Source organism: Camelus ferus, chromosome 8 (assembly GCF_009834535.1).
Source record: "Camelus ferus isolate YT-003-E chromosome 8, BCGSAC_Cfer_1.0, whole genome shotgun sequence".
Taxonomy (NCBI): domain Eukaryota; kingdom Metazoa; phylum Chordata; class Mammalia; order Artiodactyla; family Camelidae; genus Camelus; species Camelus ferus.
The window spans coordinates 24,468,033-24,494,989 of record NC_045703.1 but is presented as its reverse complement, the minus strand read 5'-3'; the positions used below and the strand labels follow the sequence as shown (position 1 = coordinate 24,494,989).

At 38.1% G+C, this 26,957-nt stretch overlaps 1 protein-coding gene across 1 annotated transcript in view; it reads left to right on the top strand.

Moving 5' to 3' along the window:
• RNGTT (RNA guanylyltransferase and 5'-phosphatase) overlaps positions 1–26,642 on the top strand; it is a 183,860-nt gene extending 157,218 nt beyond the window's left edge. The window contains exons 13-14 of the mRNA XM_032484877.1: positions 22,489–22,612; positions 24,010–26,642. Of these exons, the coding sequence (XP_032340768.1) occupies positions 22,489–22,612; positions 24,010–24,173 (288 nt within the window). The 3' untranslated portion in view covers positions 24,174–26,642. The remainder of the gene's footprint in view (positions 1–22,488; positions 22,613–24,009) is intronic.
• The last annotated feature ends 315 nt before the right edge of the window (positions 26,643–26,957 follow it).

Here is a 26,957-nt window from a genome sequence, read left to right as displayed (position 1 = left end):
TCATTAAACTTAAATTATTGAGGTATGAATTTTGTGCCACAGACTTTGATAGGCCCTGGGAATAAAGCAGTGAGTAAGGCTGACATGGCCCTGCCTTCGTGGAGCTGACTGTGTGGTGTACAAGACTACTGATTGGAAAAGTTGTTCAGGAGTGGTGACTATAATGATAGGGGAAATAAAGGGGGTTGTATGGATGGAGGGCAAGTGTATATAGCCTTGTCTAGTGGATTGGGAAGACTTCCCTAATGAAGTCACCTTTAAGCCCAGAATTGAAGGGTGTAAAGGAGTTAGATGTGTAGGGGCAAACTGTTCTCCTGGTGCCTCAGTTCCCTCGTGTGTAAGGTGGAGGTACGACAAGAAAACTAACAGTAAATTAGTTGATGCATGTGAAGCACCTAGAACAGTGCCTGGCCCCGCGTGTGGCTGCTGCCTTCATCACTCTTATCATCGTCATAAGTCATTCATCAATTCAGGTATTCAGATCAACATTGATTGAGCATGTACCAAGTGCTAGGTATTTTTCAGTACTGTGGTGGGATTCAGAAATTAAAAAATAAAAAATCTACCTTTTCAAGGAACTTAAGTGATATATACAAATTGCTAAAAAACAAATAATACAGTAAGAGCCATAAGGGAGATATGAGACAATTTCTGGGAAGGAGCAATCCTGTCTTTCTGGGAGTGGGATATGATTTGTGTCACTTATTTGGCAAATAATCATATACTGCCTGTGAAATCTTATATTTTCCTAGATCCTTTTTTTAACTTCTAAAATTTTACGTGCGTATTTCTTTACTTGCCACTGAAACTTGTCACGCTTGAATCAAGAAAGCATGTATCTCACAGACTGAAGTATATGGATAGTAGGTGCTCTGTATGTTAGTGAATGGTGTTTGGAAACCTACTAAACTTGTTAGAGTTGCTTATACAAAAGCCTTGTAACTGCTGGAGACCTTTATTATAATTGTATATTATCACATGCTTTAGAGGGACTCAATATAGGTTAAGAAATACATGTTGCCTCCTCTCAAATAAAAAATGTTTCCCATATTATTCTTCAGGGATGCACCATATGTTGATAACGCCAAATGTCTGTTTTAATATTTTGCTGTAGTAAAGTGGCATCCTTGACATCATTTTGAAACATATTACCATATTTAGCTGAAAAAATTATTAACAAGAGACTCAGAATTGGTAATCATTTAAATGCTTTTTGTTTGATGGTAGCAAAAGCAGCGTATTCACTTTGGCTGGTACAAAATAAGCTCAGCAGACGGTTCCATCTTTCAACAAAATGAAGTTTTCAGAATGTTGCTTACATTTCTTGAGAGAAAACTGTTATTGTGTAGTAAATAGCATATTGTAGCTTTTGGTATATAAAATTAGTGAGCATCTTAATTGCTAGAATCTTTTGTTTTTGTGTCTTAATATAGCACATTCATGATTAAAATGTAAGCTTTTGGGGGCCTAAACTTTAGAGTATAGAACTAATTTCTAATAATCAGATATTGCCTTCCTTATTAGGTAGAACATTGAACTTAAACATGTCAAACAATATGTCTCATAGATTATATCATCCCAAAAATGTAGATTAATGGATTTTTAAATTAAGGGTAGTCCAGAAATGCTCTGGTAATAGGTCTTTGCAGTAGCTTTTAATCTCTTAAAACATAAGGCTTGCATGGGATGGGGCATGAATTAATTTTTCAGCTTTTGACAAAATTGAATCCTGAAACCATCCACATACTTAGGACAGTCACTTCTAGAGAGTAATTAGCTTGCTATAAATACAAGAGATTTCCTGTGAGAAAATTGCTCATGCTACATAACCAGTAGAGAAATCTGGCAGACAAGAGAAAAAGTATATGTTATCCAAAAGAATAGAACCCTTTGGTTTTTTCGTTTGTTTTGTCTCTTGTGCTTTTTTGCTGAGATGTGTTTGTGAGAAATGTGGCAGGCTGGTGGGTGAGACATGTTTATGTCCTTTATGGGGTGTGGGATTAACTTTCATAATTAGCTTTTAGAAATCTTTATGGAAATTTTTTCATGAATCTATTAAAATGCACAAGGATGATTTGCCATTCAATTTGAAAAACAAACTAATCCTTGAATCTTGGGATAGACTTTAGAACTAGACAAACCTGGTAGGATTCCCATCCAGTTTGTGTACCTTGGTTTTTCATCTATAAAATGGGAATGACAATGTCTGCTTCTTAGAATTATTGTAGGAATTGAATAGAACAGTGTGGATAAAGTATCACTCCTTCTCCAAAGCATTTAATAAGCCATTACAAATAGCTGCCTTAATCTTTCATCACCTTGGGCTCCCAGATCATGAGGATCTTCTAATGTACTTTCTTTTTACACTTTCCTTTTATGTGAGAAATTGTGACCTGAGAAACTGAGTGAGCAAATAACTAAAGCTGCAGGTATGTTTATTGGATATTTGTTATAGAAAACTGGGCTACCTAAAACATGGTTTGTCTCTCCTGAAAAAGTAGAGCACGTGGAGTGCTGAGCTCAGGAGCTCACGTCTGTGATGCAGAGTTCTAATTTCAGGAGACATTTTGATTTTGAGCTCACAGTATTGTTTCAAAGCCACGTATCACTTTGGTTTTAATTCATAAATAACCTCATGGACTAGCCAGCCTTTTCCAATTCAGGTTGACAAAGAATGAAAGTAAATCAAATAGTCTATTATTTGCCTTCATTTATTGCTGTTAGTAGTTTTATGCTAAAGCAGATACTGAGTAAGTCAGGGTGAACTGCATAGGGTTTAGTTTCTGCAGTTTATTTAGTTTTATATTCTTGTTGTTTAAAGTGGAAGTTAACAGAAACAGAATGGCAGGAGATTTCTTGTGTTTATGTAATACATTATCATATTTTCCTATGTAAATTGAGTGCAGAATAACCCCAGGAAATAACAGGAAAGCAGGCTAACAGAATTGCGTCCCCCAATGTCTACCAAATGGTTTACACAGGCTAACTCGTTCAGACCCAACAGCAGCCATCTGGCAGGTTCCAAGCATTGTGCTCCAGGTTACAATGTGGCTTAAAAACTGAACAGCACGGAGCTTTGTAGCATAGAGCCTACGGCTTGTGCAGCACGAGCACAGTGCACGTTTCAACAGCACTGGAGTCGGGGTTTTTATCTGGTTCTATCTACTCCACAATTCCTTTTATTTTTTGGTAGTGCTCTTTCCTAAATTGTCTCAGTAATCCAGCAAGATGAGGAAGATGCTTTACAAGATTGTCCTTAAATTGCATGCTGTATGCTCAGAAGAAGTAAAAAGGAAGCGTGGTATGTTGAGAGGAGCTCAGAATTGGATATGAGATTTGGGGGTTCTCCTCTTTGTCTTAAAATAGTTTTTTTTTTTTAATTAAAAAAATACAGTTTTAATTAAATCATGTCTAGCATCCATTCTGTTTTTTTTTTTTTAACCAAAGCTAACATACAGTCATTTATGATGATTTGACTGTAAGGATTTATAAAAGAAAGGTGAAAATATTTCAAGTCAAATAAATACTTTGAGAATTATATTCGGATTATATGGTTAAGAGCTTTGGAGCCAAGGGAAAGTAAGCTTGAAACGTTCTGTGACTAGCTGTCTGAATTTTGTAAACACTGTCTGACCTCATGGTAACACATGCCTGCTCTTCCTTATAAATTTGATCTAGTTTACCAAAGGATGATACATTAATTAGCAACAATAAATTAGAGTTACCCTAAAGCAGTCTACCTCATAGAACAGAATTCAGAAGAAGTTAGGTCTCTAAGCTGCTGCAGTCATGCTGGCTTTCCTAAAAGAACTGGATGTACTCTAAGGTGCTCAGCACCGTGCGTATCAGAGACAGCAAACGGTCAGAGGAGGCCTTCTGTCTCATCCTGCAGGGCAGGTGCCAGAGGTGGCCCCGACCATAGAAGAATTGTGGTTGGTATGGTCTCTTTCTGATAAAAATGTCCTCACACCTACCTCCCCCTCTGAGGTGGGGATAGGGGAAGCTCTTTGAACTCATCAGAATATGATTGCATAATAATACGAGCTAAAGAAATACTCATTGTGTAAATGGCCTGTATCTCTTAAAAGGAGAATGTGCCCCTATGCCCATGCCGAAGAGCAGGAGAGGGTTGAATCTTCAGCTAGAGTAAGTACTAGAAACCACAGGTTCTATATCTGTGGATTTAGAGGCTATAAATAAGAATAATCACATACATCCAAATGATGAAGTTCAATTATATGTTGGTCCATGCGGTATAGAGGGAAGATTGCAGAACTGATCATCAAGAAAGGATTCTCTTCCTGAATGTGTCATTTTCTGACTACATAGGCAGCTGTGTAAATGTGCATTGAGGGCTGGGATTTGTTCATCTTTCTAGGCCTTGGAAGGTTCAAAAATGACAGAGGAGCCTTCTGTTCCTAGCCTGTCCTCAACTGCAGTTTGATTTGTTACTCTGGCTACATTTAAAAATTTTTTGTATCCAAATATGAACTAAATTCTTTCTAAAAGCTCTGGATTTGATATTTAAAATCTGAAAAAAAAATACATATATACATGTGTGTCATATACATACACACATATTTGCAAGTATGTATGCATACACACACACACACACACACACACACACACACACACACACACAAACACTGAAAACAAATAAATGGAATGAATGTTTCTGTGTTTATTTCTGCCCTGTTACTTTTTCTAGGCATTTTGTTTTCTGGGTAAATATAGAGAGGAGGAAGGAAGAGAGTCTAGCAAACTACTCAAACTTAACCCTAGTTCTTCATCCATCAGTAGGATACTTCCTTCAAGAGTCTTTCCTCAAATTCAGCCTCCTGCTACAGTAATAAGACTCTTTCTGGGGGTGAGAACTATTAATAATAGTAGTATATAAAAATAATGGAATTTCTCATTTTAAATCTTTTTCTGATAATCTGTCAACTATCATGTCTTTCTCCACAGTGATTACAGCTTTTCCATTTTCTCTTACATATTAAATATTTACCAGAACTTCATCTTTTGTATTTTTTCCAAGTTATATTTCATTTTCTGCCTTTTTTTTTTTTTTTTTTTTTTGGCAAAAGTTCTTCCTCAAGGGGAGAGGGAATATAGCTCAAGTGATTAGGGCACATGCTTAGCATGCACAGGGTCCTGGTTTCAATACCTAATAGCACCTCAATAAGATAGATAGATAGATAGATAGATAGATAGATAGATAGATAGATAGATATGTAGGTAAATTTACCCCCTCCCAAAAATACCTCCTCTAAAATTCTTACATTCTATTGCTTTTTAAAATAGATATTCAAAAGAACCTTCAAATTTGAATTTAGACCTTATTAGTAGGCTATTCATTAAGTCCTCTATGGGTCATTAGTAAAGTGATAAATTTTTAGAGACCTGAAGCCAACCCTTTGTGCATTTAAGGCAGACTCTCAGTGGCTTTTCATATGTCTGTAGCCTTTCAGCTTTATGTAGTCCTACTTAATATTTTTATCGAGGACATTTTGAACTAATTTGACAAGTCTTATTTTTTGAGAGAATTTGCTGATCCTACTATCTGCAGATTTGGTAGGAAATTTTGATGAAGATATTTCTTAAGACTTATTGTGGGAAATACATGGAAAATTATTTTAAGAAGGAAACAGAGGCTCATTTTAGAGTGGCAGACAAGAAGGCAGAAACCTATTTTTAATTTATCCTTATTTACATGGGTCCTAAGTCACTATTTAAAACAGGAGTCTTGCAAAACTAACTCACAAGAATGTGAAGGGTTAATGTTTAGAGAGATGTTTGAGTTCCAGTCAGTAAGCTGTGTAAATGAGTTACTTATTTAAAATTTATATATTTACAGTGTGTATTATCTCCTGCTTCTCCTATTTGTACACTTGATACAAAAGGGAATGATAGATTTCTCTTTTTTCCTGCTGTGAACAATATTGGTAACTACTGGGTGGATGCATCATTATCTTTCAGATTTTAGGAAGCAGAAAATTCTTGGTTTATAATGAACATGATGCAATGGGATGCCTTAATTATTTTGTATGTTTTCCATTTAACATAAAAATGCATGGGAGATGGTTTGCTTGCTTACTTTCTCCTCCCTGTTTGCCCCTTCAGTTCTCCCTAAGAGCTAACATCCTATTTCCACTTTCACTAGAAATCATACCCACATCCAGAAAGGAGAAGCCTACTTTTATGTGGCAACATGGTTTAAAGGGACGTCTATTCCGAAAGCTGTGGTTAATGTGATTACCCATATGATTGGGTCATTAGATTGGGTTCATCCTATTTTGGTTTGGTTCTGTTTTCAGGCCAGGACATAACTTTCATGCATGTTTGCAGGCAGTCATTTTTATTGAGCACATACTATGTGTGAGACACTGTATTAATGTTCCATCCTGATTGTTGACCTACAGTTTGTTGTCAAATGGGAGATGTAGAGAATTCAATAGGCCACTTTCTAAGATAAAGAAAGAAGAAGGTATTGTGAAAGCATAAGAGTGAAACACGAGAATCTGTGGAATCAGAGCAGGCTTCCCAGAGAAAGTGATCCTGGTAAAAGAGAAGTAGTTAGCCAGAGGGGAAGAGAGGATGATGGGAGAGCCTGATCAGTCCAGGGGATGAAAATCACTTAATAATGGCTGGAATGTTTCAACATCTGATGTCATTTCTGTAACTTCTTTGTATAATGTTCATCAAGTTGTTCTTTTTTAACACATATTTATTGAACACCTATTATGTATTCAGTGGGGCTCTGGCAGTGGCCAAAACAAAGACCCTTGTTTTGTGCTCAAGGAGCTTACCATCTAATGGGAGAGAATGTAAACAGAAGGAAGAACTCACAGTCTGAAATAATAGATCATGTGGTATTTCAGGAGCTGACAAGATAGACTCACTTCTCTAGAGAAAAATGTCATCTGAAATTGACAAGCACCAGCTGTTCTTTCAGCATGTTGTACCAAAGGAATTATGAAGGGTTGGGTGAGAGTGTTTGCCTGGCCCAGGGCTGCCTCTTCATAGCATATTCACTCTGGGAAAGGAGATGATGTGAGCTGGGGTCTAGCTTGGTGTTCTGAGAGTTGTCTACCTCCATTTCTCACATAATTCAAGACCAGAAAAGTTAAAATGCCCCCTCCACTTCCTTGCAAATTGTTTGAAATTGACATATTATTCTTAGTATACTCTGTGAAGTTTTTTTCTAACTTTGGTGGTTGATCTTGAAAGCATTTTAGTGGATCTCAACTAGTTGTGTTTGTTTTTGTTTTAGTGAAATCAAATAGAAGAGAAAATAGCAAAGTGCACCAAGTCAGGAAATAAATCGTTTTATGAAACGTGTGTATGTCTATAGTAGGCTGAGATATAAACTATTTTTCTTGTATTAGATAAACTGGGTCAAACATTTTTCTTCTCTTGGTGAAACCTGTATGACTACAAATAAGAACTTGGCCTGCAAAGTTATCCATTTTGCTGATGAAGGATTGTCTTGTAGACCAGAGTCAGTGCACTGGACTGAAATGCCTGAAGTCTGGACACTCGTTCTGACTCTGCCCCTATGGAGGCATATGCTTTGGACAACTTACAGGCTTTCTGTGAACCTCAGTGTTTTCAGTCTAAAAAGAGAATTGGCCTAGGTGAGCTCCTATGCTTCCTTCCAACCACAGTTCTGGACTTGGTACTCTTACTAAAGCAGTTGGGTATAAAAAGTGAATTGTCAACTTTAAGAGCCTAAAAATGGTGAGTTGAGAAAATGTTGCTTGAGATCTCAGCTCCTACACTAGATAGTTATATGGGCTACTTGTCACAAAAGTGAGGAAGGCAAGAACGTGTAGAAACCAATACTTGAGAGCCAGGGGCACCTCCCGACCCATTATCCATTTCTGGTTGTTGGATCTGCGTATGTTACACGTATTTCCTTGCTCCTTTGCGAGATGCCAGGGTGACAAAAGGTATCTTCCAGGTACGTTTTTATCACTGCGTGCAGTAGAGGGTATCAAGTACAGAAGGATTCTCCGGTCTCATCCTCTCTGGGACTTGAAGGCTGACTAAAAAGAAAATCCAACCTTAACACAAAGTAACAGAACCCATTTTTCCCAGTCATATGTTTGGGCATTTAGGTTTAGTTTTCTTGTAGGAGCTCACATACAGTATTCTGAGATCATAGTAATTAAACTGAGCTAAGTGTAGAAACATAGTACATTTTACAAACGCAGTGAAAATTCTCAAAAATTCTCAAAGCAGTTTCTTAAGGTCATGGAGCAAAGAACTGTGTGGCCATCGGAAACACCGCACTGCGAACAGCCCCATTTGGGGCATTGTTAGGCAGTTCTGTTGACACATGAATCCATTTCATATGATTAGCAGAAAATTGTGGCCTGGAAATTGAGCAGCCATGGCACTGCATTTCAGATTCACATTTATAATGAGCTATAATAAAGTAAACATTTTAAATGGATAGAAGAATAGGCATTACTTGTGATCACAAATGTATGTTCAGTTGAAGTGCTTTTGAAGCTCAATTTAACAAAGCAAACAAATTTCCTGGCATTATTAACATAATCATTCTCTGTTGGATTTTGAGTTCTGAAAAGTTATTTAAGCAAAAAAAAAAAAAAGGCAAAAAGAAATGTAACTAAGAATGAGCCTCTCTTCCTTTTATCATATCAGATTAAAAAAAAAGTCCCAGATGTTCACTCTGCCACTTCCCCCAATTTACCAAATCATTGCCAACCTGTTCAATGCAGAGTTCATATTTCATGATTAATTTGAGGTTAAACTCAGCTGTTCTCCCTGCCTTCGGCAGGCTCCGGAGTAGGGCTACACAGCATTCATCCGCTAGTGAAACTCTGGGCTGTGCTGTGCGGTAGTTAAAATGGGATGACCCACCACCACCACCACCACCACACACTCCTTCCTATGGACAGAAAAAGACTAGAATGTCCACTTAACATCAGAGCACAGGGAGCATGACTCTATGTAAATTTAGCACCAATTAGATGGATAGGATTCTGTTGTTCCTGAAATATTTCAAAAGCAAAAATGGAAATGATGGTGGTGACATCTGAAGTCTGGTGGCAAGGCAGTTAAAGCAGTGATAATTTGGAGCCTCTGGGCACAGAACAGTACCAGGAGGTGATCACCCTGTCTTGTGCGGCAGCTGGCAGCTGGCGTGCCAGGCAGATGATGGTGTGTTCTCAGCTTGTTCCTTTCCAACACTCCAGTTCTGAATAAACCCTTCCTCCCAGACATCCTTCCTGTGTCAGCGTGTGGCCAGGGCAGACCCGCATGTAGCGAGCATGCTGCTTGCCCTGCAGTGGAAGCCATGGGAGCTCAGGGTAGTGGGTGTCCTGGCCTGAAGATTGGCATGAGCACAGCCTGGCACTTGTAGGAGGTACATCATCGACAACTCACTGAGTGATTTCCGAAAGTCACAGAGCCCCAAATTAGAGGGAGGCACACCAGTGTGACAGTGTCCTGTAATAGATGACTTACAAGTGTTCCTGCCAAGCATGCGATTTATCTGATACATTGTTTTTATTAAGCACCAAGGCTGTGGTAGATACTTTTTAGAGGAAGTATGAAAAGCCCCCTAGCTTATTTATCTTCAGACTTAATTCCAAATAATTCAGCGCTATAGCCCACAAAATAATTTCCTTCCTAATAGGTAACCACAGCTTCCTTCTTCAGAATAGAGTCTCTGGAGGCTTGGTAAGAGCAGCTGAGTGGTGAATGTCCAGAGATAGGGGGGCGGGGGGTGCCCACGTAATGTTGGTTTTTGTTCTTTATTCCCACTAGACAACATTGCCGTTACCCTCACCAGGACAGGGCTGGAACAGACACCTGACAGAGTGTGAGGGTGGGGTGGTGGAGGCTAAATGAGATATTTAATCTGGATCCAAATGTAATCTTCAGGGGTTGTAAATTGTGACAATTCTGATCTCGCAAAAACCAGGCAATCAGATGACTTCTAAATGAAGAAATCTTCAGATAATAGTATTTTTGTGCATTTTACATGCGTGCATAATTCTTTGCAAAGATCCTCCCCACCCACCACCCCACCAAGTTTGCAAATAAAAGCAGATAAACCAGTTGCCAGGACAGGAAAGACTTTTAAATCACTGGAGCCTACTAAAAATTTAAAGAGCTCTAATCATCACTGACATCGCTCGCTGTTGTATGTTACTCAGCTGAAAGCACTTTATCTTCATTTCACAGATGTGGCTTAGGACACTGGGAACTTCCTTTGTCTCCTCCACATCTTTTCCGTGCCCACTTTTGAGATCTCTCCCACTTTGTTCCTCCTGACTTCTTTCCTGGCCTCTTTTTTCCACACTAGTATTGGCCCACCCGTGGCACTTGAGGCTGGTGAGTTTTTTGTCTGTTTTTGTTTATTTTTTTCACATGCAGCTTGTGTTTCTTGTCATTTCTGTTTTAGAAGACTGTATTTCATTAAACTTAACATGACCTAAAGCATCCACACGTAGCCTATAGTTTATGGTGACTGCAGAGGATACTCCATGAGCTCTTTGGTTTAGTTACTTAGTAATTTCTTGATTAGGAGTGAACAATAATAAAATTTTCCTTTTCCTCTAGCATGTTGAATTTCCTAGGTATTTCCAAGAGACAGTGTGATGAAGAGCTCTAGATCCAAACACAACCTTTAAAGAATTAGCTAAATTCTCTGATCCTTATAATTTCCTCATTAGCATAAAAAGGACAATAATATATAAAAAGTACCCTGCACATAGCAGATATTCAAAAATTTAGTTCCCTCCCCTTCCCTTCCCTATGAAGGAAAAAAAAAATCTTAGTTATCTTTAAAGTAAATATCTCTGAATGAAAGTAAATATCTTAAGTAAAAACATTTAGTTCTGAGTACATGTTATCAAAGTAATGAATTTACTATTTCTCTTGGTTTTATAATCTCCTCAATGCATATGTACATATGCAATCTACAACACACATACAATACATATGGTCACACCTAGAAAGACACATTAATAGAGATAGTGGGGGACACACTTTAGTACTTGGGTATTTCAGAATAAAAGTATTTGATTTGATGATCTCAAGTTTCCTATCAACTTCAAAATACTGGATTTTATGAAAGGTATTTGTAGTGTGTTTGAGGGAAATTTTTTTTTTTTGAGGAAGGTATTTAGAGACTGTGACATCTGATGCAAATAATTTATTGTAATTAGTTTCAAACTTTCAGCTTCTTCCAAGTGGTTTTGATATCCCCAATACCTGGAGCTGTTGAGGCAGATTTAAATAAATTCCTGATGAATATCATTCAAAGGATTCTTAGGGATACAAAACAGAACTGCACTTCTGAGCAGTGTATTGTCACTGTTTGTGTAATGATTTTGTCAACAACTCTAGGATTTCTTACTCAAAGAAGAAGACATAAGAATTGTTGAGAAAGCGTGTATAAAAGTGGAATGCAGTGCGCATGGCATCCAGTGAGAGAATGACTCTGAATGGCTGATTGGATTGACCTGAGGTACAGACTTGTAAGAAAGGAATCCCGGAAAGCCTTGTTTGCTCAGATGGGTCCCAGTTGTCACAAGAGCATTGTCACTAAACGAAGGAGCTCTGTGTCCCTAAGCTAATGATTCGAAGGTGTTGTGGGTCTGTGGGTTTCAGTGCCTGTTAGTGCCACTAGAGCAAACCATCATTTTTAAAGAAAGTTTACTCTAGGAGATGATCAAAGGGAAGAAGTTCAGCTTTTTTTTTCCCCCCTCGGTGTTCTAAATGGTAGGCAGAGTGGGAAGGAAATCTTCGTTTATTATGGTAGCATTTTGGTTTATTGCCATGTGCCACATTGATCTATCTAAAGGACCGTTTTTTTAGTTCTCTATAAAAAGTGCATAGTTGAATAGTTGGGTTTAAAATGGGTGTGAGAAAGAACATAAAGTTATACGTAAACAGCACAAATTGCTAAAGGAATAAAAAAAGAATATTATTGGATCTAAATTGTTAGCAAGCCCTTAGAAAGTAGCTAAAGGATTCACTGAAGTAAATTTGAACATTGCATTGGCATTTTAATGAATTGCCTAGCTCGAACATTAGATCCAGTATATCGTGAACTTTGTTAAGCATAGATATTTAATGACCATGCTTCAAATGATTTTAAGTTAGGTATTTGTTACTGCCAGTGGATAGACCATTTATTAAATTCAATCTGACAAATATACTTTATGAATTGTTTGTACTGGCTGTGAGACAGACATCTTTTAAAAAAGGCAACATCAGTTTAGTCTGTCATCATTCTTACAGCTATTTAAAAAGGACAAAAATGTCAGACATGCATGTTGTATTTTAGTCTCTTCCCCATGTTGATGGTACAGATAGATCTCCGAGATATTTTGGGTTTGGTTTCAGACCACAGAAATAAAGCAAATATCGCAATTGAGCAAGTCAACAAATTTTTTGGTTTCTCAGTACATACAAAAGTTATGTTTACATTAAACTGTAGTTTATTAAGTGTGCAATAATAGCATTATGTCTTTTAAAAAGTACATACTTTAACTTAAAATACTTTCTTGCTAATAAACACTAACCAAACTCTGACAAAGCAGGGTTGCTACAGACCTTCAATTTGTAAAAAACACAGTATCTGTAGAGTGAAATAAAGTGAAGTGCAGACAAATGAGATCTGCCTGTAGATTATAAAGCTTTCCTTGGTTGTGTATCGTTTTTATTATCCCAAGCATGCACTGAACCCATGAGCTGCTTATAATTCTTATCATGCTTCGTACAAAACAGACAGAGCAATACACTGTGCCACAGAGTTTGGCGCTCTGTTTTGCAAGCCATTGTCATTACCTCACCTTACCTGGCAGACTGCCTGTTTTGCCCACATGACCTTTTCCTTTTGCTAGTCGTGCCCATGGAAAGGTCTTCAGTCCAATAATGGCTTCTCATTTGGTCTAGAAATCAGACAAAAGCTTTGCAGCTGTGAAGTGCAGCCCATTTTAAAATTAACCTATTGTAAATCCTTAATGATTGAGAAATTCTGCAATTTGCTATGATCTGTGGTTTGTGCTCACACAACCAGAATAGCAAACAGCAGAGATGATGCAGGTCAGAGTGGCGTGCATTTGGAAAGTGAAGGAAAAGAAACTCGATAGACATCATGCTTGGTTCAAGCCAATGTTATGTTCTTCTGCCCTTCATCTGTCACCCATCACATCTCCCACTCCGGGGTGAAAAGTAATCCTTGAAAATAATTCCTTAAATTATGGTTTATTAAACTAGAAGTAAAATCTTCCGCAAGTAGTTAATTTACCTTTGCCTCCTTTAATTTAGCTGAGGCTGTACCAAAATTTGTTTATCTCTTCAGTGGTTGAAGGGCATTTGAGTTCATTCCAATTTGGGGTGACTTTGAGTAGAACTACTGTAAACACTTCTATTCAGGTTTTGATGCAAACATACGTTTTCATTTCTCTTGAGTAAATACTTAAGAGTGGGTTTGCTGGCACTTTTGGTAAGTGTATGCTTAACTTTATAAAGGAACTGCTAAACTGTCTTCCAAAATGTTTATACTATTTTGCATTCCCACCAGCAACGTGTAAGAGTTCTGTTGCTTGGCATTGTTGTCATCACTTGATATTGTTAGTATTTTTAATTGTAGACATTTTAATAAGTGCATAGTAGTATCTCGTGATTTTAATTTGCATTTTCCAAATGACTAATGATGTGTTGAGCATATTTTCATGTGCTTATTTGCCATTCATATATCTTCTTTTTTTTCATATATCTTCTTTGGTGGAATATCTATTCAGATTGTTTGCCCATTTTAAAAACTGTGTTGTTTTCTTATTATTGAGTTTTAAGAGTTCTCTATGTATTCTGGATGGAAGTCCTCTGTCAGATACATTATTTGTGAATATTTTATCCTAATCTGTGTCTTGCCTTTTCATTCTCTTAACATCATTTTTAATGCAGAGCAGAATTTTATATTTTTAGGTTTTATCTTTGTGTGTATTTTCTGTTTTGAGTTTATTTTGTGTAAGGTGAGAGATAGGGTTGAAGTCCATCATTTTGCATGTGAATATCCAATTGTTCTAGCATTGTTTGGTGAAAAGACTGTTTTTTCTTCGTTGCATTGCCTTTGTACCTCTATCAAATATTAATTGATCTTATAATTATGGATCTACTTCTGGGCTCTCTGTTCTGTTCCACCGATCAATATGTCTACTCACCAATACCATACTGTCTTGATTACTGTAGCTTTATACTAAGTCTTGAAATCAGTGTCAGTTATCCAACTTTGTTCTTTTTGTTTTGGTTGTTTGAGTGTCTTGGGCTTTCCATGTAGATATTAGAATCAAGTTGTCTATATCTATAAAAAATCCTGTTGAGGTTTTGCTTATGATTATGTTGAATCTGTAGTATTAATATCTTAACAGTATTGAATCTTCTAGTTCATGACCATGGTATATCTTTCCATTTATTTAGATCCTCTTTGATAGCTTTCTTTCATTGTTGTTTTGTAGTTATCAGCATACATATCCTGCATATTTTTATACCTATGTCATGTTTTTGAATGTTACTGTAAGTGATACTTTAAATTTTTTAAGTTTCCAACTCTTCTTTGGAAATTTCTAGTATGTGGAAATACACTTGGTTTTAGTATATTAACCTTGTATTCTGCAGCATTGTTAAACTTACTAGTTCTAGGAGCATCTTTGCAGATTCCATCTATGTAAGTAATCATGTCTTCTGTGAATAGACAGTCTTATTTTCTCCCTTTCCAACCCACCTGTCTTATTTGTTTTTCTTTTAAGCAAGGGAATGATTTGATTGGATTTACATTTTTCAAAGACCAATCTGGCTGCCTTGTAAAGAATTGATTGGATGGGGAAAATGTGGAAGAAGAGAGCAGTGTGGAGGCTGTTGCAGGAATCTGAGAGACAGTGAGGGCCTGGGCTATGATGATGGTAGTGAGGGAGAAGTCAGATATTCAGAATGCATTTTGGAGGTAGAATTGGAAATGCATTGACCCTGAGGGAGAGTGAAAGGGGACGGGAACAGGAGGACACCAGAGTTTCCGTCAGGAGGAACTGGGTGAGTGGAGTTAACCATTTACTGAGAGAGAGAAGAAATGGATTTGGGGGAAGGTAAAGAGTAGAGTTTTGAACATGTTGGGCTTGAGGAATCTATGGGACCTTCACACAAAGGTGTCCAGCAGGCACCAGGCTCTGTATGGTATGAAAGGGTAAATTACAGCATACAGCAGATAAAAGCTAGAGTGTGGAATAAGTCAGGCTTACATGGGACCCCCTTCAAAGGCTTGTAAGGAACATTGTTTATTTTCAGTTCCTTTATAACGTGCCAAAATCATAAGATCTTTTCGCCTTAGGCCTTGGACACGCAGTTCATCACTGCCTGAAGGGTGTGTCTCTCTCCTTCCCTGCCCCCCCCTTTTTTCCCTCTCTTTCTGTAAGCTGGCTTATCATCCTGTCTCACCTGAACTGTCATCTCCTCAGACTACGCAGCCTAAAACCAGGTGTCTTTCTCCCTACTTTAGCCGCTCTTACATATCTGTTTTCTTCATAGCCATTAACAGAATCTGTAATTATTTATTTGGCTGTTCCTAGGCTGCACGTTTCGAAGGGCAGGGACAGTGTCTGTATCACCAGCCCAGCACCTTGTGCCTGGTGCATGGCTGCTCAGTAATACTTACCAGATGGCAGAAAGGATGAATCTACACTCAGTGCTGTGGCCAAGTTAAAATGTCTCTGTGTTTTCTTAAGACTGACTTTTTTTACACTTACATGTGCAGAGGCTTCTGTACGCAATTTCAGCCAAAATCTGAGCAGGAAGATAACTTGTTTCATTCTACGTTTGTTGTCCACAGAGTGCCAAGTTCTGTAATAGCTGGTGTGATATGAAGTGGCATTGTGACATTGGACAGGGAGACCTATATTTGAGGCTTGGCTGTTCCATTTTCTAGGTTTTTGACTTTGGGTGAAATATTTAACTACTCTAAGTTTCATTTCCTGAGCCTGCCAAAAGGGAGTGATCTAATTCCTAAGATTGTGGTACAAATTAAATGAGATTATATATGTGGATATAATGCTTGACACATACTAAGTACTCAGTAAAGAAGCTACTAATATTTATTTATATAAAGGTGAATCATACAGTTCTAGAAATGGTTGTTGTTGCCTGACCAATAAAGGAGGGTGAGCACCAAGAAATCTTCCTTTATATTTCCCTTTCCTCTGCTTGTCCTTCGCTGTCTAAGGGGGAAATGCTGCATTTTAGACCGTGAGAGCAAGATGAACGGCAACATCACCTGCACCTTAGGACGCAGAAGGAGAGTACGGATGCATTATATTAATTCAGATGAAAAACTGTGGATATTTCAGCCTTACAACCTTTTGTTTTGTTTGGGGGGAAAGAAAGAAAGGGTGGGAAGGAGGAAGGAGGCCGACAAGGATAGAGATAGTAGTGACTTACTTTACTCAGCCACCATCCACAGGGCAAACTGGTTGATAAGCTGAGGCTCAGTAAACATCCTCCCTGAGGATCTACCCTGGATTGAGTACCATGCTGACAATGTGAGATCAATGAGGAGTACATATCTTAGTGATCTAGGTCAAGACGAATGAAATTAACTTGATAGAAATTCTCCTCCTGTACCATCCTCTGTTCTCTGCACCTCAAGCAAAGCCTTTCACTCCTCTGGTTGGTTTCCACTAAGTGCTAGATGTAAACCTATGCGTGGATTTAGAGACTAGGATCTGGGGAAGGATGAATGAAAAGGACATAGGGCAGACATCAGACTTTCTTGGTTCATTTTGCCTCCTACACAACACTTCTAATCCAAAAGAAATACATAACAATTCCATTTATTTAGTGGATTGATCCAAACTACTCAATAAGTGTTTGTTTTTATGTCCTAACAGCTTAGCATGTGTTGACTGCATAAATTCTTAAACCCTGGAATCAGATTATACACCACCGACCTCATCTACTTTCCACATTGATTGTGGTGATACTTGGTTTTTATCAATAACAATAACTGTGGGATCTTCAGCTTCACAAAGATATGTTACCCAAAGGAATCTCATGTTGAAACTGTGAACTTCCTCCAAAAAGTAGTTTGCATGGTGTCCAGCACATGCCACCGAGTTTCCTAGAAATGTGAACTACCCCACAGTGCCTCTGTGAGTTCTCTGCCATGGCCGGGGGTGCCTCACTGCACCCTTTGGGAACTGTGGACTTGTTCCAAGACTTTTTGTGTTCTATTTAAATGTTTATCTCTTCTTATTTTTCGTACCTCTACATTAAAAACCAATCTAATGTTTGTCATCTTTTATGAAACAAAGTTTGCTTTAGGAAATTTTTTATTATGGAAGTTAAGCATGTATTATGTAGAAAGTTTGGAAAAATACAGCAAAACACAGAGAAGAAAATAAAAGTCATTTCTAATTTTACCATCTACCAATAGCCACTACTAACATGTTGTTGTTTTATCTGCCCAGTTATTTTATATGAAGATTTATTGTATTTTGAATAATAACTGTAACTAACTCTGCTTTCATTAAAAGTTAATATTCTGTAGTTCAGCGGGAATTTTGTAACCTGAAGTTGTGACTTGTCTGTGATGACCTTTGCGATAAATAAGACAGAGTTCTGGCTGCTTTCTTTTTATCGGCCACCTTCATTAGTTGAGCTCCAGATTGGAGGGCCTGAAGACCCCACCATTCACGAGAGAGAGACTTCCTGCCGCCGTGCTTCTAACCTCGCAAACGTGAGGCGTGTTATTTACACAGTAGTTCTTCATTACACAGGCACAAACACAAATGGATTTTAGTGAAGGAAAGTGGTTAAGTCTAGCATATTTTTGCAAAGGGTAACTTATCAAGGGTTTTACTTCCTCCAGTAGATGGATGCATCTTCCAAGAGTGGTTTATCAAGGCCCTACTATAAGATAGTAGTTCTAAAAGATTATTTATCTAGTAATAAATTAAAAATTTAAGCTGTTCGTGTTATTCTGACACTACAAGGAAAAGTTTTGTAATTCCATTTCACTTCTGTTATATTTATTGTTTTGTTTTCTCTGCCTTCATTCGTAAGTACTACAGACTGAATTTGTTTACACGGAAATAAGATTTTTTTTCCGTTCATCTACTTGAAATATGTTTCAAAAATTCACCTTATGTCACACTACAGAATTAGAGCTTGAGTAGAATCGTAAGTTCAGAAAAAAAAAAAAAGTGGCCCACTTAGTTTAGCTCCAGATAGCCGTTCACAAAAGATTGGTTAGAAACTTCTAAGTATATACAGATATTCACATTTAGAGTCTGATTATGATTCTTTTTCTCTCTCATACTCCCTCCTCTTTCTCCCTCCCTCTTTCTCTCAATAATAGTTTAAAATTATGACCATCACAAGTGGTGTGTGTTAATACTTTCTTAGCATAGCCTGGACTGTTGAAGAGTCATTTTTTTTTCTTATAAAATCCTGGTAGAGGACCCCATGGCTGACTCTAGAGCTGAGGCAGAGAAAATACAAGATGATCCTGGAGTAGTATCTTTTGTTGCCAGAAATGCTAAAGATAAGGAAGTGAAAGTGGAGGCAAGTTAAAAGGACACAGGAACCAACTTGAGAGAGTTCCCAGTGGCTGAAACTGGAGCATTTTGAGCAAGAAAATAAATGACAATAGTATTTTATAAGCCAAAGAATAAAATAAATATCCATGAGTTCTTCATACAAACAAGCAAATAAATCAATGAGGGAAAAGGGACAAATCTTCCTTACAGAAGAAGCCCAGATAAAAAATGTAGAAGGAATGGAGAAAATAGAAACTTGCATTAGAACACCACAGTGATAGTTGCTGCAGGCAGGGTTCACGGATGAATGCTAAAATTAATGAGCGAAACTTTAAGAAGCGAAGGTATATTGTATAGCCTTAAAATCTCTCTCCCAGGAAATGTATTGATTTCTGTGGTGGTTTTAATAAATGTCCACAAATTCTTTGGTACCCTTCCTTCCAGGAAGTGGCTTAATTCCCTTCTCCTTGGGTGAGGCTGGACATAGTGACTCGTAACTAATGAGCATGGACGGGGGAAGATGATAGCTTTACCACAGAGAAACCTGGCAGATACCATAGCCAAGTGATCAGGGTTACCACCACCAGGAAGAAACTGTGTTGATCTCATCTTCCCCTGGATACTACACAGTGAGATGGGCACTTCACCTCTCTAACATTCTTTCCCCAAATTTATAACCTCAGTCTAATCATGAGAAGACATCAGACAGTCCCAAATTGAGGAACATTCTACAATATATCTGACTAGCACTTTTCAAAAGTATCAAGAAAGGTCTAAGAAACTGTCACAGATCAGAAGAGGCTAAGCAGACTTAATAGTTAAGTGCAGTGCCATTTCCTCAATTGGATCCTGGCGCGGGTAAAGACGTTAGTGGAAAACAGATGATGTCTGAATCAAGTGTGTCGCTTAGCTGATTGTGTTGTACCAGTGTTGATTTCTTAGAGTTGATAAACGTGCCATATAAAGTATGAACATGAGGGCAAGTTGGGTGATGGGAATACTGGAACGCTCTACTATCTGTACAACTTTTCTGTGGATCTAAAATTATTTCAATATTAAAAGTTTTGAAAAACCCTACTTACTGATACTTTCTCAATCTAAGGATATTTGTTAAAGTGTCTCCAGAGCAGATTAGTTCAGAGAAATCGCCTTCCCCCAGGCCTCTGTAAATCCCTCTGTGAAAGAAAGAAGAGCTCTGGGTAACACAACAGCCCTCACGGAGCAGGGACAGTAAATTCTAGAGACTTGCGTCCCACCACTAGACACAGAAATGCATCTTTGCTTGCTCTGTGCAGGTCGGTTCAGCCAACACTGAGGGTTTGCCTTTTGTGACTTGGTGGTGTGGCCAGCATTTGGGTTACAAAACGTATTCTGTAAAAAAAAAAAAAAGTGCAGAGGGGAGCAGCCGTGCTTCTGCCTGCCTCTCGTTTTGGGCCCTTCATTCAGGTATTATCGTTGACCTGCTAATCGAAAATCCTCAGAGGGACTAGACCTGGTTTCATCTGACTGTCTCTTAACCCCAGATTATCAGTAGATTCAGATTCAAATGGTATAACAAGTGTGTGGTACTCAGTAAGAAGGATATGTGAAAAAAAAAAACATTTTCTATATAAAATACACTGTATTTTCTTTTTCTTTTTCTCTTCTTTTTTCCAAAAATAGTAAAACCTCAATAATTCAATGTAATTATGGGTACAGATGTGAAATCCTGATTTATAAATATTTTATTCTTACTACTTTCAAACTCTCATTAACTAAAACTAGGATAACAGGGCTGATTGTAGAAGGCCTAACCAGATCCTGTTTTAGTAAATTATAATATGTGATCTGCTGGGGATGATTATTGTCATAGAAACAAATTAGAATTTGGATATTAAATTAAACTCCTCCCCGGTATGCCAGTCATTCTCTCGATCTGACCATTAGTGAAAACTGCCTTTAGTTTGTACACATGTGAGAGGTATTGTTTTTATCAGTTAAATATATTTTATTACCTAACCAGATGAGTGCCTTGTGGGGTGTCTCTCTTGGGAATAAAACTGGTGTGATCAATGAAGAACAGTAGACTGTTCTTGAACATGGCAGTATGGTTAGGTTGGCACTATGGCAGGTGCATGCATTTTCTGGAAAGCTGTTTCCTGGATTGTTAATGCATGCCCAGGTAGATACACAGATACTTAAAAAATACTACCTAATTGCTGTAGTCAGATTGCACAACCATGATTTGTAGCAATTCTAACACAAGAGTGATCGGATGTATGATAAAGACATACTACATTTGCTAGTCAGTAAAAGTACAGACTGCACGTTATTGCTAGCAAGGCAATGTGTGTGGTATGATTTTCTTGAGAGCTGTTTTCAAAGTTTGCCTTTCCATGTCATCTTGGTTTCTTTAGTGAATTTGCTGGTAAAGTTTTTTTAAAATAAGCAATTTTTCAGTTCCTAATTTTATATTCAGGTAAGAATTGTACTGGTGGCTACTGTGTGCTGGGCACTTTCATTTATTATTGCTCCAGTAAGTTAGAAACTCCTTTGCCCCTTTGAGCAGTAAGAAAATGGGGAATCTGAAAGGTTTAGAAAGTTATCTCTATTAGACTCTACACATGGTATAACGTAAGTGGTTACCTAATTGCATGAATTGCCTAATACTTGGATGTAGATAATGTATCAAAAATAAAAAGAGACTGAAAATTTTTTTTTAAGTAAAAGGAAGTAGACCCCTAGGAAGGAAAGGAGGGGAGTTGAGACAGAATAATGAATATTTAAGAATAAATTTAGCAAGTTTGATAAGTAGAACATCACTTTTGGGGGCAGATCTGGTTCCAATACACTGAATGTGTTGGTCCTGTCAGATTTGTTGAATGAAAATGCAAATAGTCCAATCAAGTGTAATAATACTCATGAAGGGAAAAGGAATACAATTTGAAAGTTTTTACGAAGACATGCACTGCCTAATCTGTGAATTGAAAGCATCTTTTAAAAATTTGCTTCCCTTCATATTCCTAGGTGGTAGTGAATATGTGGGTAGAAAAACGAGTGCATTTCAAATAATGCTAATGAAGTTAAATGATTGCAATCTACCATATTGTGAAGAAAAGTTGTGAGCTGTGAAAGACGGGGACAGAATTAAAATATTACCATGACTAGCATTTGATTTGAATACTGCAAAGATAAGCTTAGGTTCCTACTTACAAAAACCATCCTCACAGCCTGATGAAATATCTTTTAAAAGGTTCTCTAGTTACCATGGCTACTTGTTAGCTTTGATCGAGTAAGGTGTAATGTATATTCAATCATCTGAGGTGAAGTAGCCAAAAAAACATACCAACTAATACCAAAAGTAGCTTCACTTCTAAATTCTTACTGGTTTGAAAATGGAAAGGATAAATAGCCTGAAGATTGGATTTTTGTTTAATTATCACTGCTTGAAAAGCAAAATATTTAGGATGCACATTGCCTGAATTTGCTCCTAATGTTTACTCTTTATGTGTAAGTTTTTCTTTTAAGGGAATTTCTCAGGTTTTGAATTTAGATGGCGAGACCTTTCTGAAAACTGTGGAAACCTTAGCAGCACACTGAGTTTCTGAAAGCCAGAGGGACACAGACAGTATCAAAGGCATTGGTCCCTATGGTAACATATTTGCATTTGGCCCAGAAGTGGCTGGTTTCTGCTTAGCTTCTTTTAATTGCTATATATTGACAGCTGTTTTCACGACTATTTATAAAATGTCAGAGTAATGAGCCTGCGTACAGGGAGTGCGCACCTTGTCCGTGGACTTGATTAGACGCCTCAGATGACAGAGCTGCGCGAAGTCACCGAGGTGTTGTTGGCATCCCCTTGTGCGTCTGTCACGTCATGGAGGGGAAAAGCCTGTCAGATGATTTAAATATTTTCCTCAATTCTCTTTTAAAACAGGTGACAAAAGAGCTAAAACAGTATGACAACAAAATTATAGAATGCAAATTTGAGAACAACAGCTGGGTCTTTATGAGACAGAGAACAGACAAAAGTTTTCCTAATGCCTACAACACTGCCATGGGTGAGTATGACAGCCTCCCAGGGGATGTGACAGTAAAAAAAAAAAAGAAAAAGAAAAAATTAAGGTGTTAGAACCAAAACGTGCTATCTTTCGTTGCTCAGCTTGCAGGGCAGAATCACCCAACCCCCGTCCTCTCTGGCCAGGCCAGGGCTTGTGTCAGGTCTGGGCCCTGTTTGGCTTCAGTCCTCTCTCGACCTGGGCGCCCAGGAGGGGAGCTTGGAGGGCAGGAGAATGGGCCAAAGGCAAGTTGAATTTGTTGAGCAACAACAACAAAAGCCATGATAATTTCAGATCTATTCAAAACTATAAAAACCATTGTTTGCCACATGGTAAAAGACAAAATTAGCAGGGGAAAATGTAATTTCCAGCTCCTAAAATAGTTTTACAAACAGTGGAGAACAAAGTAAATGAAAACCTTAAAAAAAAAAAGCAAACCCTAAACCCCGCTATGCTTCATGGTGTGCTTTGCGTACAAGGAATGCTTTGGGAATTGAGAAGAGGAAGTTTCTTTCATGAGGAACAACATATATTAACTAAGCTTATAAGGGAAACTGCTACTAGTAACAGTTCTGGATTGCATTTATAGTGGAATTGGGGGACAAAAACTAGATAAAAACCAAGATTAAAGGTTTATAGTAGTGTGTACCTTGAGTGCTCGGTTGGCTGTGATGATGATCAGATGATGATAAGAAGATATAGAAATTGCCATTTTGAGTTTTGCGGCTTAAAAGTTACTATTGGACACTCAGAGTTTCTTGTTGGATAACTGACTTCTGTGTTCAAATAAGATGAGTTAATTTTGAAGGAGAACTAATTAAGCCAGTGTCTTTTTTCCCCCCCAAACCAAATAAGTAAATAGAATTTTGACCATGTAAAATATTTTATTTATTAGTAGTTTTGTTATAATGCCTTTGAACAGGTTATTAAAATAAAAACTAAGATGCTTTGCCAGCTACAGCGAAGCCTGCCCTTCCAGGGGGATGGTGGCCGGTTCTGTGTCGCACGCGTCACAGTCTGCTGTTACCTCGCAGAGGAAGGCTGAGGGGCTAGGGTGCACGTCTTCTTTAGAAATCGTGTTTGGACATGGAGCATAATGTGATGCGCTGTGCTGAATAATACCCCGTGAAAACTGTTGTGGTGGGATAAAAAACCAGAGTGAAGCCATGCTCAGTGCATGCAGAGTGAAAACCCAAATGCTTAAAGTTTTGGTCTAGAATTAATAGTGAAGGATGGCCACTCACATCGGGGTGGGGGAGGCTTAATTCCAAGCAAGTCAGGGAAGGTGGGAGTGTTTAGTGTGTTGGGAGGGAAACCTCTCCCCATCGTCTTCTCCCTGAGGTGAATCAGCTCCCTTAAGGAACCCTCCTCACGTGAGACGCCTGTCTCCTTTTGTCCAGCTGTGTGCAACAGTATCTCAAACCCTGTCACCAAGGAGATCCTATTTGAGTTCATCGACAGATGTGCGGCAGCTTCTCAAGGACAGAAGCGCAGACATCATCTGGACCCGGACACAGAGCTCATGCCTCCACCACCTCCCAAAAGACCTCGCCCTTTGACCTAAGACCTGCCTCTGACTTCAGGACTGAGAGGAAAGATGAGTGAGGAAGAATACAGTTGCCCCATTTTTTGGCAACCAGAGAAATTCAAAAAAGAGTGCAGCTTAATGTTGATACACATTTGACTTTTTTTTTAAAAAAAAAAGAAAAGTATTGTAGCCAGCCTGTAAATATTTGATGCATTTGTTTCCTCAGTGCTACAGTACGTCATGGACTTAAACATTTTATTTATATCTGATAAACTCAGCCTTACCTTGTGGAATCTGAAGATTGAAATATCCAAAGGTTTAAATGAGATCGAAATCAATGAAAAAGAGGCCTTGTTTATATATGGGTAACTTTCGCTTTAATTTATAAATTTAGCAATCTGGAACTGTGAGCACATAGAACACTGTCTTTTTTAGAAGTTGTCTTTCAACTATGGTAAATTTTCCTTTTACAAAATTTAGGCAATGGCATTAAACATTCTTGCTGTCATTTAACATGGATTTTTCCTACATTTCTGAAATTCTTGTATTCAAAAACAAGTATCAAGGTTGTTAAATATTGTACTATACTAAACAGCTTGGTCTGGCTTATATCATTTTAAGAAGTTTTGTTTTTTTTTTTTTGGAAATGTAAAAGCAAAAAAGTAAAGCTCCATTTTTGTGAATTTCATCCTTTCTAAAGAAAGTATGTTGAGTGTTTTCATCTGTTTCTGTTGTTTGGGATACAGTATCAGGTAGCCAGTGTGTCCACTCTGGCAGTGGTCTCGAGTTACTTCATGGGACTTACAGGCACACTGCCCGGTCCTGTTATTGGTTGTTCTCCCAGAAGACTTTTTTTTTTCCCAGTGCCAGGGCTACTTCTGCTTTACCTCAGCATTATCAGCGCATTGTCAATTACGTTGAAACACACAGCTCACTGTGATTATGGGAGTGATACCAAATACACACAGTGTTGTGTTAGTTCCCTTGCACAAAACAGCAAAGGAAATGCCAACTGACTCCTTTGATTAGAAGGTAATGTCAACGCAAGAGAGTGCTGTCACCAGAAAATACTCTCCCACTGCTAGATAAATGCAGAGGCAAAGACTAGACATCTGTAGGAACTGAACATCAAGGAAGCCAAGACATTCATTTTCAAAGCCAGAATTCTATCATATTCTATTCTGGGAGTGCTATTTCTGTTGTACATCTGAATTTTAAAACGTTTACTGATAGATAATGGATTGAAAGAGCAGCTAATTGGTCATAAGCCATTGTCGAGAAACCGTGTTCTGATTGGTTTGAGAAGGAACTCTGAGAATTAGCCTACTAGAGGCTAACGTATTTATTTTTAGAGGTACAGGTTTTAAGTGTGTGTATTTAAAACAAATTTTCATGATCTGAATTTTATATATGTATATGCATATACATGTGAGTATATGCAACAGTGTATATTCTTCTACTAATAGACATGAAAATCCAAATGAGTCACCTGGTAGACTGGATATCTGATAGGATTTCTATCTGAAATAGCACAGATTAACCAAAAATGTATTTATATGCACCTGAGTTTTTGTGTTTTTAAGCAAAATTTTCTCCTGCAGTGCTTTTCTAGATGAAATACTAGAGTCCTGCTCGGGCTTCTTTCTTTATTGGTCCCAGGTTCTGGAATGTACAGTGAATTTATTCAAAAGGCCATTTTAGCATTTCTTTCCTAGAGTACTTTTGTGGGTGTGAGTGCTACAGGAATTAAAACATCTGATTGCCACAGTGGCTGTTGAAAGACAGAAATTGGTAAGGCTTCATGGTGTCTTGTACAGAGTGGATCTAAAAAAATGCCTATGCAACTCCAAATAGCCTGATGCCTGCGCCACCGGGATTAGCGGCTCTTTTCACGCAGTCCAGTGCTTTCTTCCAAGCCTGTGTAATGCAGAAGCCTTTTGCAGATGTAAGAGCAAGCTTTTGTCCATGATCTTTAATGGAGTTAAAATGTTGATGGTAATTGTAACCTTTTAAATGAGTTTCGTGAAAAGAGCATCTCATTTTTAATACACCCAGATATTTTCTCCTTGCCTTTGTGCATTTTCCAGGACTTAATTTTCTTGATTTATCTTTTCCCTTTCAATTGTAGCGAAGAATAATAAGTAGATGCTATCTAGCCCTTGGACACATTACCATCTGCGTTATCATAAAAAGTCATCCAGAAAGTCAGGGGGTTGGAAATGTCGAGGTGGGATTTGGAAGATCATGAAGGAAACTCTTTCTTTCTCAGCCCACTTCATAATAACTATTTTCTGACACTGAAGTTCTGTAGACGAGAATAAGAAAAGTTTACTTTCCAGAGTTATCACGTATAAAAGCTCTGCCTTGTGTTCGGAAAAGACATGGCTGACTCGACTGCCTGGATGGTTACATTTGCTTTCCATGAATTGCCCGGAAGATGTCAGGACATTCCTTCTCTAATTGTGTGTCAGTGCGCATTGTAATAAAACTACTGATTTAAAATAACAAAGTGTATCTGCTTTGTTTTACTGGTGATGCCTTTGTGTCCCTTTTATCGCTGGCATCAGATCCCACTGCTGTCAGCTGAACCCATCAAAATCCATCTGGCTTTGTTGCATTCTAGAGCTTATCATAAAGACTTGGAAAATCCTGTTTTTCTAACCGGGAAACCAAGAAACTTAAAAGTTAAGAATCAAATACTTCCAGGCGGGGAAACTAAGGTGGTGGAGAAAACCCTGGGCTAGTCCCGAGTCTAGGCTCTACCTCCTGTTGGTTCTCTGTCCTTTTCTAGAACTCCTTTCTCCCCTCCTCCATCCATAA